Source organism: Rattus norvegicus, chromosome 5 (genome assembly GCF_036323735.1).
Source record: "Rattus norvegicus strain BN/NHsdMcwi chromosome 5, GRCr8, whole genome shotgun sequence".
Taxonomy (NCBI): Eukaryota; Metazoa; Chordata; class Mammalia; order Rodentia; family Muridae; genus Rattus; species Rattus norvegicus.
In genome coordinates this window covers 134,444,222-134,456,574 of record NC_086023.1, presented here as the reverse complement: position 1 = coordinate 134,456,574, position 12,353 = coordinate 134,444,222, and the positions used below count along the sequence as shown (strand labels likewise).

General features: G+C 45.6%; 1 protein-coding gene and 1 long non-coding RNA gene across 4 annotated transcripts in view; both read right to left on the bottom strand.

The window, feature by feature from the left end:
• Positions 1-1,667, bottom strand: part of Efcab14 (EF-hand calcium binding domain 14) — a 38,807-nt gene extending 37,140 nt beyond the window's left edge. Inside the window, exon 1 of one of the 3 annotated variants that reach the window (XM_063287401.1) lies at positions 535-1,667. In XM_063287401.1, the coding sequence (XP_063143471.1) occupies positions 535-716 (182 nt within the window). In that variant the 5' untranslated portion in view covers positions 717-1,667. The remainder of the gene's footprint in view (positions 1-534) is intronic. The other 2 variants (XM_039109592.2, NM_001106677.2) reach the window with 2 other exon arrangements.
• A 5,457-nt stretch (positions 1,668-7,124) lies between these two features.
• On the bottom strand, positions 7,125-11,741 carry LOC134487082 (uncharacterized). The gene is made up of 3 exons (XR_010066794.1): positions 11,476-11,741; positions 10,021-10,135; positions 7,125-7,515 (listed from the first exon to the last, which is right to left on the bottom strand). It is a non-coding gene; the product is annotated as an uncharacterized LOC134487082 (long non-coding RNA).
• Positions 11,742-12,353: the final 612 nt, after the last annotated feature.

The following is a 12,353-nucleotide window of genomic DNA, read 5'->3' as shown; positions in this document are numbered from 1 at the left end:
CCTTCAGCTACCTCACAAACTGACCCCTCAATCCCCCCAGTCCTCAAAGCTCATTTGTTTAGTGGCTGCTCTACCTGAAACTGGTTTGGGAAAAAGACTGCTCCCCCCACCCCTTGTACCCTAATCCTGTATGTATTTGCAAGGTTCATAAGTATGACCTTCACCATATTCTCCCATCACCAATAACCAAGCTCATTAAGGAAACACAAAACAAATTATTGGTCTGAAGGTCCCTTGGCCTACTTTTTAAAAAGTAGCCCCCAAAGCCTCTCTGCTGCTGTCTGTCTCCATTAGCAACCTTTTAATTCCTTCTTGGGCTACGGGCCCATTCCACAAGTTCACACTTCCACCTCTTGCTAGACATCAGAGTGACTGCTTACTTTTTATTTAGGGTTAGAACTTGCTCTCTCCCAACACTCTTTCTCCTTCTGTTTTCCACGGCCTACTTCCTGTTTTCTTCCTAAGGACTCCTCCTTTTCATCTATTTGCCTGGCTGGTAGTAGTGCATTCAGCCCTCTCCACTGCTACACTCACTTGACAAAACGAGAGCGATTTCCAATTGCTCCAAATTCCTCTTCCTCTGAGCTGGACGCTGAGTCTGAGTCAGGAGGTTCAGTGCGAAGCAGGCGATGGCTACTTGAGCCTTGCTTGGTCTTCTTTCTCCGACTGTCACCAGCCAAGCCGATCAATGCATTGAGTTCTTTGCGCTTTTTCATCTTTTTGTGGGGGGTGAGTGGCGGGCCCACTCCTGAGCTGCCAGGTTCGTAGCCAAAACCCAACTCTCTCGCTGACTTGGAGCTGCCTTCCAGGGTTGGAAATCCTGGGCCAGAGCCCCCTGATCACTCCCACCCAGAGGTGGGACTGACCAGATCTAGTTAGGGCTGGAGAATGGAGCCCAGAGGAAATTGGGCTCAGATGGATGGGGGGTGGGGAGGGGGAGTTACATAGAGATGGCCAAGGAACTGGCGATCCAAATGGATAACTTCCTGAAACAACTATTACCTGTCAAAAGGAAAACAAAACAAAAACAACCCACTAAGTCAAGCACGAGAGTCTTAGTCGTGTAGGCAGCCAATATTTCTAGGAGTGCTCCAGAAGCTGGGAAAAGATACACAAAACTAAGGTACTTTGGATCTCTGGGACAAGATTCCCAATGCAGAAGGAAAATAAAAATGTTTTTGAATGGGAGGAGAGGCGAGGAGACTTTGCAGAGCAGGCAGTGGGAACTCGCTAATCCGTAACTGAAGAGGTGGTGACAGGAGAGAGCACCGACACTGCCTGGGCGCCTAGAAAACGCCCAGGCCAGGACGCCCGCTGGGTTTCGGGTTGATCACCTTCGCGTGGCTTCGGTACGGAGTTTGAAGAGACGGGTGAGAGCGGAGCGGGAGCCTGGAGAAATCCCAGCCCTACTGCTAGGGCCTGGAGGGGGCGCAGTGATGAGGGGTGACCACCGCTCCACCAGCCTGAAGTGCTCCAAGTGTCAAATGTTCCGCCACCGGCGACTTCCACAACTCACAGGGGCCGCGGCCAGTTCAGCCGCGTCTCCGGCCCCTGCTCCGGCCGCGGCTTCTCTGGACGTGCTGGCTGCGGCGGCGGCCGCAGGCTCCAAACCCGGGCCATAGCTCCAGCCTTAGCTCACTTCCCCTTTGGCAGCGGCCCGGGGCACTGCCTGCCAGTAAACCGCGCCCCCATTGGGCGCTCCAGGGTGACGTCACGCAAGAGGGCGACAGCGGTGCTGGGGAGGTGGAGAATTAAAGGGGCCGCGGCTCTGGCCGGGCTGGATCTGGAGTCCTAGTTAGTAGGCTCCGCCCCCAGTAGGACCGCGGCTGACCGCTGCAGCCTAGAGCGGAGGCGGAGTTTTACCTGCAGAGAAGCAGGGGCGGGGACTGGCACCCGAGGCTCCACCTTCTGAGAAGTTCTTCAAAGACGCCATCCCTCTAACTTTTCTTTTTCTTTTTCTTCTTTCTTCTTCTTCTTTTTTCTTCTTCTTTTTCTCTTTTTTTCTTTTTTCTTTTTTTCGGACCGAACCCAGGGCCTTGCGCTTCCTAGGCAAGCGCTCTACCACTGAACTAAATCCCAACCCCCATCCCTCTAACTTTTAAGGCTCATTGATTTAATGGCCCAATTGAATACTTTCTCCCTCCCTCCCTCCCTCCCTCCCTCCATCTGTCCAACAAAGATTTACTGGTAGTGACATTTCAAGACTTTTCTAGCTCTGAGGATGCTGCCGTAAACACAGTAACCAAAGTGTTTGCCTTATTGTATAGTTGCCAGATTTAGCAAATAAAATACAGAGCAGTAGTAAAGTTCAAATACCAGATTAACATTGATTTATTTTTTTATTTTTATTTTTTATTTTGGACAGAGGCTTTCTATGTAGTTCTGGTTGCCCTAGAACTAGCTATGTAGACCAGGTTGGTCTTGAACTTGCAGAGATCTGCCTGCCTCGGTCTCAAGTTCTGGAATTAAAGGCGTGCATCGCCACACCTGGTTTAGCTATTTTTTTTTTTAAATTATAAGCTCTCTCCAATATCTATGACAACTTCATATTGAAAAATAATTCGCTGTTTATCTGAAATTCAAATTCAACTGTGCTTTCTCTATTTTACCTTCTCATCTACTCCAGCTTGTACTTGAGCATGAAAACAACAATAGGCACATATATTACACGGTACAAGTGGGTGAATATTATGAGGGAAACCAAAATAAGATAGGGTGAGGGGTGCCTGTTGTTTTTGATAAAGGGATGTTTGGAAAGAGGTCCCCAGGAAGCCAGGGAATGAGCAAAACAATGGTATCAGGAAGGAGTGCTCAGAAAGACCTGGTTTGGCAAAAAAGTGGTAGAAAATGAAGTTATAGAGACGATAGGAAGTAGACCTTGCTGGGTCTTATACGAGTTTGAGAAACCGTTGAGGAACATACTACGATTTTTTTTTTTCAGTTTATAAAATGACTCTAGGGGCTGGACAGATGGCTCAGCAATTAAGAGAGCACTGACTGCTTTTCCAGAGGTCCTGGGTTCAATTCCTAGAACCCGAATGGCAGTTCAGAACTTCAGTTCCAGGGGATCCAATGCCTTTACGTACATACATGCAGGAAAAACACCAATGCACATAAAGTTAAAAATAAATAAGTTATTTTTAAAAAGATGACTCCGGCTACTGTTTGGAAAAATAAACCGCAAGAAGAGAGGGAGCCAAGAATTTCTTCAGTCTGGATGGAGACAAAGAGGACAGACGGGAGTGGCAACAGTGGGGAGGGCTAGTGTTCTGTATGCTTCTTGTAGACAGAGCTGATGATATTTGTCAGTGGATTAGAGGAAAGAAATTTTTAGAGAAGTAAAAGGAGCCATGGATGACCCCAGATGTTTGGAATGGTGCAGTGAGAAGAGCCTTGTCATTTGTCCAGACTTGGGAAGGTTTGGGGACAAGGTTAAGAAGCCAATTTGATATCCAAATTTGGAATCCGGTAGGCTGCTTGGTATTTCCATAGGGAATTCTGGGCAGGAACTATGGCCTGAAATATAAACTGGAGACTCTGCAGACGTCAATGATATTTATAACACGGTGCTTGGAGCTACCTGGCAGGAAACCAAAGGGATCTAAATCTTTGTATTCTCACTGTGGCACCGAGCTGCCTTTGCCTGAGGACACCCACCTAAAGCCCAGGTGTGTGTCTTGATTTCCCAGTGGTAATTACAACCACCGGGTAGATACGTGACGGCATGCTCACCTACGTGAACAATGTAGCACAGAGGTAGGGCCACGAGATCTAATCCTGCCTGCAATTCCAGCTCGGTCCAGAGGCAGCTGCTTGACTTTCCTGGGGTTGTTTCAACACTCTGTATCTGAAATAGACATCTACTTTGTAGGAGACAGTGACTGTCTTGATGCTTTTGAAGCCTGGAGCCGTGGTACGGATGCTCCATTTTTTTTATTGTCCCTTTTTTTTTCTAGAGCTGCACCAACCAAGCATAGAAGCTACGAACCGTATATGCCGAATGTACAGGTAAATGTCTCACTTAGCTCTGTAAAATGTTCCATTTGTCCCCCTGGCACCACTGGCTCCTTATCCAGTAGCCATATGTGGCTAGCGGCTGTAGAAAAGCATCATTCTGTCATCATAAACAGTTTTATTGGTCAGATCTGCCCTGGTGCTTTCCTGGTGGGCTGGAAATGAATAGATGAGGTTACCAAATTCATGAACCATCTCATAGACACACCTTACCTATGGTCCCTACAATCCACAGGCAAGAGAGGTACCTATTCAGGGTGGGAGATCTTTCTACTGTAGATGCTACATCCTTACCAAGGGAATGGTGGCTATGAGGATCTCAGCTCCATGGGATAGGGCCAAGGATGCACCACCCTCCGCCCTCACTGCTGGTGGAGCTAGTCTTTCTGCTGAGATTGCTTTTGGTTTCTCTGCCTGTTTGGTCTTCTATCTCTGTTCTGGAGACCACACCTCAATGTTGGGCAAACATCCCCCAGGATGCTGAGTCACCCTCTAAACACTGTATACCTGGTAGTTTTTTTCCTCAGGAGCACTTGGATGTTTCTCTGGTCTATTTTCTCAGAACTGGGACCCTCAAGTCCAGGGATCAAGCCAACACCATCAAGGCCAGGGCTCCCGAGGGGTCTGCGCTGCCCTGCTTCCCTAGGACTTTTGAGGCGATGGCTGCTTCTCCATTGGGAATGCACATATTGTTACCCTGATCCTCTGGAACCCTGTTGACCTATTTAAAGCTTGTCTGAAAAGCCATGCGCGTGTGTGGTGGTGACATCGCTGCTCTGATGCTTCAACAGTCTTGTCTGGAAAGTGGCAATGCTAATTTTCCTTGCTCCTCTTAGCACTGTCTTGATGGGGGAGTGACATGAGAATTCTTTAAATGCCATGATGTGTCATGTAGGGTGGGTGACTGTTATCTGCTACAAGCTTCTGTCAGTTTTCAGGGGTGTGAGGGAGGGGCAGGGTTATTGTAGTCAAAAATCACAGCCTGTGCAAGTTAAAGTCATGCCTGAGAACCATGCTACCTTGGAGGACTCCCTGGAGGAGTTTCATTCGGAAAAGATGAGAATGGGCAACGTGCTCAGGATTCCGGTCATGAAGTTGGATGCAGGGCTCCTAATTCCTGGGCTGAAGCTCTTCAAGACTCTAAAACCTTTTCCCCAGTACCAATGTCTTTATCCAAATGCTGTCACTTGTTAGCTGTGTAATCTTAGACAAATCACCGAGCCTCTCTGAACTTCAGACTCTATTTCTGTCAAGTACTTTTTTTTTTTTTTTTTTTTTTTTGGTTCTTTTTTTCGGAGCTGGGGACCGAACCCAGGGCCTTGCGCTTCCTAGGTAAGTGCTCTACCACTGAGCTAAATCCCCAGCCCCCGTCAAGTACTTTTAATTAATAGAACTTATGATTAGGTATAATTACATATTAGAAATAATGCATTTTCACTTCAGGCAGGCCTTAGTTTAAAAAAAAAAACAAAAAAACGGGGAGACAAGCTTTCCCCTTGCTATAATTTTCTCAGGCTGTTAAACTGTTTATTGTTCTCTGTTTAATGTTGTCCTGGTGATATGAAGTGCACACAGAGGGTGGATAGCTATAGGACCCTGTCCTGTGGTTGGGCAGACACACCCTCCTTCTCTCCCAGTTCCTGTAGTGAGGCCCCACAGGATCAGGAAGATGGGAGCGGCTGGGGAGCAGGGAACAGGCAGGCACCTGCCAATCGATCTCAGAGAGGTGGAGGTTTAGAGGTGACAAGTGGCAGGTCTCTGCGTAGGCCTTAAATAATAACCCTCCATTATTTTCACACACAAAACGTACTCAGAGATCTAGTGATTCCGAATTTCAAGATGGCCGATACAGAAAAATAAGTCCCCAGTATAGGGTCCTCTGTGTACCTGTGCTGGTCACACATTCGTCACGCTGGTGACACAGGGTAGCTGTGTCAATGCTGTGTGCTTGATACATTATAAATGTCCACACACATCAGCTGCTCCATTAATGTGATTATAAATTATTAAATATTTTGCCCATTCATCAAACGTGATTTTGATGATGCTTCCATTGCAGGGTTACATCTCTGTTTACCCAACAGAAGGAGCAACTTTTGTTTGCTGCAAAATCTGTTTGGCATTGTCTCTGTTGATTCTTTGATGTTGGTAGAAGTGGGAAGAAGCAAGAAAGAGGAATGTAGGTATTAAGACATTTCTGTGTCAAGTCTCACTTCAGGAAGTGACTCTTCATCACATAAACATGACCTATTTATGACACAAATTGATGTTCAGAGATGGAAAAAGACTTGTCTGGGGACACACAGCAAATCAGTGGTTGACTGCCTCTGAAGCCTGACGTTTTGCTGAGATTGTTGCCTGGCACCTTTATCTGCAGTTCTTCTGGAAAGATACCAGCAGTCGAAGCCACTTACTGTTCTAGGACCGCCTCTTGGCTTCCCCAAGCTCCCGCATCTTTTTGCTGCTATGCCAACAGCTGCATCTTCTACCCAGATGATGGGCTTGAGGACACCGGGAAGGGGAGGGACTGAAGTGACCAAACAAGAAGCTAAATAATGGCTTCTCCCATGGACCCCAGACAGGTGGAAGAAGCAGCTGGTTCCCAGCATTATTGTGTGCAAAGATGAAGGCTGCCCAGCCAGGATTCTCCTGTTCTAGCACAATCTCCTCTGAATTCCTGTAAGCTTCTGTGCCTGCCATTGGCATTCACTGTGGTTTCCTCATCTGTTAACTGTGTCTTTGGCATCTAGAGCAGAGTCCAGTGGGAGAATCTCAGGGGCTGGAGGGAGTAGTTGGAGTGGATGAGACTAAAGAGTTCCCGGGTGTTGTCGATCCTAGGATTCCATCTACTTGTGCAGCCACATATTGTTCCAAATGAGCTATTCCTTGTTTGTGAGGTCTTGTGTGCTGTGCTGAGTACACAAGTACTTGGTGCCTGCATGTGCTCTCTGGATGCAGGTAAAGCCTAGCCTTGCAACCTCTGGGCAAATGCCACAGGGAGAGGGAGAGGGAGAGGGAGAGGGAGAGGGAGAGGGAGAGGGAGAGGGAGAGGGAGAGGGAGAGGGAGAGGGAGAGGGAGAGGGAGAGGGAGAGGGAGAGGGAGAGGGAGAGGGAGGAGAGGGAGAGAGCTTAGAGTGGTTAGGCCTATTTTAGGATGAGAATAATTCTGGGAGAAAAGGACCTGTATCAAGACTTCCAACGAACCTGTCTGGCCTTCACACTTGGCTTATCTACTGAGACTTGGGACTACAGATGGTGAACAGCACCGGGCATTAATCTCAGCGACTTTAGGCACATTCTTCTTTCCTCTTGGAGCCTGTTTCCTGCTCCGTGAGTTGGGGTTAGCAGTGTTCCTCTCCTGGTAGTGCCTGTGGCGAGAGTTTAATAGAAGTGGCAGGCATTAAAGGTCCCCAAGGGGTTTGCTAGCTACAGTTGGTGAGCTGAGAAGGAGGCAAACAGACTTCTGGAGAATCTCATTTGAACCGGGGAACTTGGCACAAGCTAGAGAAAAGGGGATTGAATAGGTTAGAAATGGGCTCTTTTAGTTGAGGAAGGGCCTGCCACCCTCTCTGGTGTGTGTGTGGTATGTGGGTGGTGTGTGTGTATGTGTGTGTGTGTGTGTGTGTGTGTGTGTGTGTGTGTTGGGGTGGTGGTGGCCTGAATGACGTTTGTGGGTGACAGTGAGTGGTGGGAGACACTGAATTAATAAGGCAGTGTGGGGGATCTCCTGGGCTCCCCGAGTTCTTTTCTGAGGGAACCACTATGGCTTTGTGGGTCTAAGCTCCAGCCCCATGTAATAATGTCTTCTCTTGACCCAGGAGACTGGCGTCAGGAGGGCAGGAAAGGCAGGAAAGACAGCCCTCTGCTGCCCTCTTCTGCTTTTCTGGGCAACTGCATGCCTCCGAAAGAACTATTCACATTCAACGAAAACCCTCCCAGTGGGTTCACCACAGAGGACAGTGGTGTGTGTGTGTGTGTGTGTGTGTGTGTGTGTGTGTGTGTGTGTGTGTGTGTGTACATGTGCACATGTGTTGGGGAGGGGTAGTGACAATTTTGGAATTTTGGTTTCTATGGAAAACAAAGAAATACAAGAATATATGTTTCATTTTAATCCCAGATGTGGGTCATGGGGCAGTTTCAGATTGTCCATAGCAACAGACTATGATTTGCCTTGTGCTATAGCAGGGGTATGATTTTTCCAGCTACAGACAGTTCTACAATTGTGTGGCATCTGGAATTCCGGAGACTTTTCAGAGAATGTATAAATACTAGGGCCCTAGAGGCAGGGTAGTTGGTTAGTTGTTAGTTGTTGGTGGTCACGGTTTAAGTGATTGTGCACAAAGAAGAAGCAACAAGAGGAAATTAGATGTCCTGATGGTGAAGAGCAAACTCGCCCCAAGGAGCTCAATGCCCTAACCAGCAGGAAATAATCTAACGATGATGCTGTCCCCTTTCTGACTCCTGACTTTATTCAGGGATCTCTTTCTTTTCCTCTCTCTCCTTTTGTCTCTTCATCTAGTGCTAGGCAGTTAAAAGGGGTGGAAGAAAGGACAACCCACAAAGTAGCCAAGATATTCACCAACAATAAAAGTATGACCAACACTATGATACAAAATATGGAAAAGCTAGGAATGGCATCAGGAAGGCTTTCAAGTGGTCACATTTATTGTTAATTATTCGTTACTTAATATATTCTAAGCTTATATAATCTTTGTTCTGGGGCTACAAGGTAGAAGAACCACACAGGATTCTTGCCAGCGAGGTGCACACATTCCAACAGAGAGAAATGGTTACTAAATAAGATGGATAAATACATAAGTAATGAGAATTAGAAAAACCAAGCAGAAAAGAAGGGCAGTGAGTTCTTCTGGGAAGAGTGCAAGTCTTGATGTAACATTTGATTAAAGATCCAGTCAAGATTATACACTGATGAAGAAGAGATCAGTGAGCTGGGAAACAGCAATAGAAAATATGGAATCTGTAGTACTGAAACAGTGGCAGCACCACCACCAGCAGAACAGAGGTTCAGAACTTGCAGGACAGTAGGAATGTTCTAATGTGTTTATAACTGAAGCTTCAGAAAGGCAAAGGGCAGTAAAACGTTCTTGGAAAATTTAATGCTAATAATTCTGACAGCTTAGAGATGAAATGAACAAATTCTCTGAACAGCACAGATTACTAAAGCTTCCTGGGTGGGCAGAGGGAATGGGTGACTTCAGTAACCCTCTATTATTAAGATTCTTATCAAAACTCACCTCCTCAAGTGATAATGGAAAATGAAACTCAGAGAGGTGAGAAGCACTCTCGTCACTGCCCAGCTAGCTGCTCCTTTCAGTGTACTTAATACCAAAAGTTTCTTCCCCCAATCTTCAAATAACAACAAAAACAAAGAACAAAACCATGAAAGATGTTTCCAAGTTGTTGTTGTTGTGTGTATAATTGTACTTAGGACCTCACATTCACACATGCTAGGCAAACACTCAACCACGGGGGCTATAGTCCCAGCCTAATTTTTTTGAGGCCAATATTAACCTGATACTAAATTCAGAGAAAAACATTCCAAGAGAAGAAAACTAGAGGCCATATTTCTTATGAAAAGGACACAAAACAATATATAGAAGGCTACATCAGGACAAAATAAGGTTAATAGTAAAAATGAAAGATGGAGTTAAAATTTGAAAATCAAAAGAACTCATTTATATTGCATGTAGGAAAACAATAAAACCATTCTAATACATGTAAAAAAAGAGGAAACAATTGAAAAGCAGTTGATAACTTTGAAGAAGAGAAGTTTCACAGTGTGATAAAGGACATGTACCCAAAGACGACCGCTGAATGCTGAAAGAATACTTTCTTTTAGACTAGGAAGAAGCCAAAGGAATCTGTCCTCACAGATCCCATTCAAAACTACTAAGTTCCTAATCACTACCATAAGACAAACCAACCAAACCAAACCAAACCAAACCAAACCAAACCAAACCAAACCAAACCAAACCAGTTTATTACCAATATGTTAATGTTGAGGTCACCAATGAGCCTCCAACTGGATCTATCAATCTGATGTCCAGGGCAGAGGCTTAGGTTGAAGAGACGTTTAAATCCACAGGAGTAGATGATATCACTGGGGGAAGGAGAGGAAATAGAACGAAAAAAATATTAAGAATTGAGTCCAGGGAATCTCCCAATGTTAGCTTGGGAACCAGGGTGGGAGGGGAGACCAATAGGGGAGAGGGGGCAGGAGAGAGGGGAGAGGGCAAAAATAGAAGGGAGAGGGGACAGAGGAGAGGGGAGGAGGGAGGAGGGAGGAGGGAGAGGGGACAGGGGAGAGGGAAGAGCGGAGGGGATAGGCAGGAGGGGTGAGGGGAGGGGGAGTGGGGAAGGGGAAGGGGAGGGGGGAGAGGTAGAATATAAAGTTCTGCCCTGAACAAAACTCTGTAGGAATAGAGGCTATCCACAATGTTGGAAATAAGGGAGGGATATCTTATACTGGGCCTTGGCTACTAAGCTAGGGCATCGTGGAAGTTTCTAATTATGGAATTGTGGTCAAATGAACAATTTAGGAAGGTTGCTCTGGCAATACAAGGTGTGGTGGAGAGTAGGGTAGGGAGAGCCTGCATACTGGCAGGAAGGTCAAGGAAGAAGCAAGGGGAAGTGTATACTAGGTTAGGAAAGGGTAGAAAGGTTTCTGCTGTAGAGATTTCGGGAGGCCCAGAGGGAGCTGTCCATGGTGCTGACGTGTAGATTCTATCTCCACCTCTTGAGGGCAAGTCTGGAATCCTGTCTCAGATCTCAGGACTGGCAAGGAATCAACAAGTCTAGCATTGCTCAGAGACTTTAGGACCTGGCAAAAATGGTTTAGAGACTTGGGGTACTTGTGGTGGCCTCTCTTCTAGGCACATTCCAAGGTCATAGTTGTTTTGATGGAATCCAACTAGTCAGAGAGAGTGAGAAAGGGAACCAGAGGACTCAGATATAGTCACTTTCCTAGGCTCCAACTATTACTGAGGCTTCTGTTGGAGGCAAGGCAGGGCTTGCCTCACCACTAGTCTTGTTCGCATGATGCTTACTTTCCCTTTGGCTCAGTAGCCATTTTCAGCCACCCATAGGTGCAGGCGGACATTTTGTCCCTGTATGTTATCTTTTCCTGAAAAGTCTCTTTATGCTTCCTTTTATGACTAAACTTAGTGCACCTATTTTGGTGCACTTCCTCAGATCCTCCAAAGTTGGTGAGGTTTCTTTGCTTCTTTTACTTAATTGACATTATGAACAAAGCTAGCTGATCTGTAATCTTAGCTCCTGAAGTTGTCTTCACTAGTCCTTACATAGATCTCTTCCTCTCACACATATACTCACGTCCACCTGACCCAATAACTAATATCAGTCATATTTATGTGTAGGGAGCGGCGCGGCGAAACAAAGATGGCGCCGACATCCAGCCTCGTCTGGATGTCAACAACTTACCACACATGTGCAGGCTTGTCCCCTTGCTAGGGTGGCCGTACGATAATGAGATGTAGGGCGCCCTCCAGTGGTGAATAACGGTACTGCACATGTGCGGTTTTTGCACCTGGTGTCAGTTGGCCGTTAATATGCTAATGAGGGCGGTACCATGCTAGTGGGGTGATTCATTCTCCGCCAATCCCTGGAGGACAAGTAGTGGGGTGATAGTGGGGTGATCCGTGCCCCACCAATCCCTGAGAGATTATTAGCATACTGTTGTGTATATAAGGCGAGCGACTTTGCCGCTCGGGGTCCCTGTTCAAGAGAGCTGTACAGTAAAGGCTTGTTCGCAGAAGAATCCTGTTGCCGCGAGTCGTTCTTACTGGCGAGACATTGGGCGCGCAACATTTATGTTTGAGCACTCAACACCTTTCCACACGGCTCCCATCCTGAAGTTTTCACTTGTAATTTCATTCATTAAAAAGGTATATGTATATAATTATAATTATGTATAACTACATTATATATAATTATATGAATGGGTTACAGAACACATTATATAATATATATTATATTATAAATTATATTATACATTCATATATAACACATTAGAATATATTACATGTAATTATAAAATATACCATAAATATATAATTATATTATATGTTATATGCTTTAATATTATATTTGCAATACATGCAAATATATTGTATTTGATTTTTAGGTGCTATTGAAGTTTAGTAAAAGAGTACCTCATTGTATGCACTATTCTGTGACTTGCATTTTTATTTCAAAATATTGCCAAGATTTATGAAGTTGTGTGGGCTATATAGTTCATTTACTATTTCTGATATGAAAATATTCTTCTGTGGAAAATATATCACTATTTTCATGTCAAT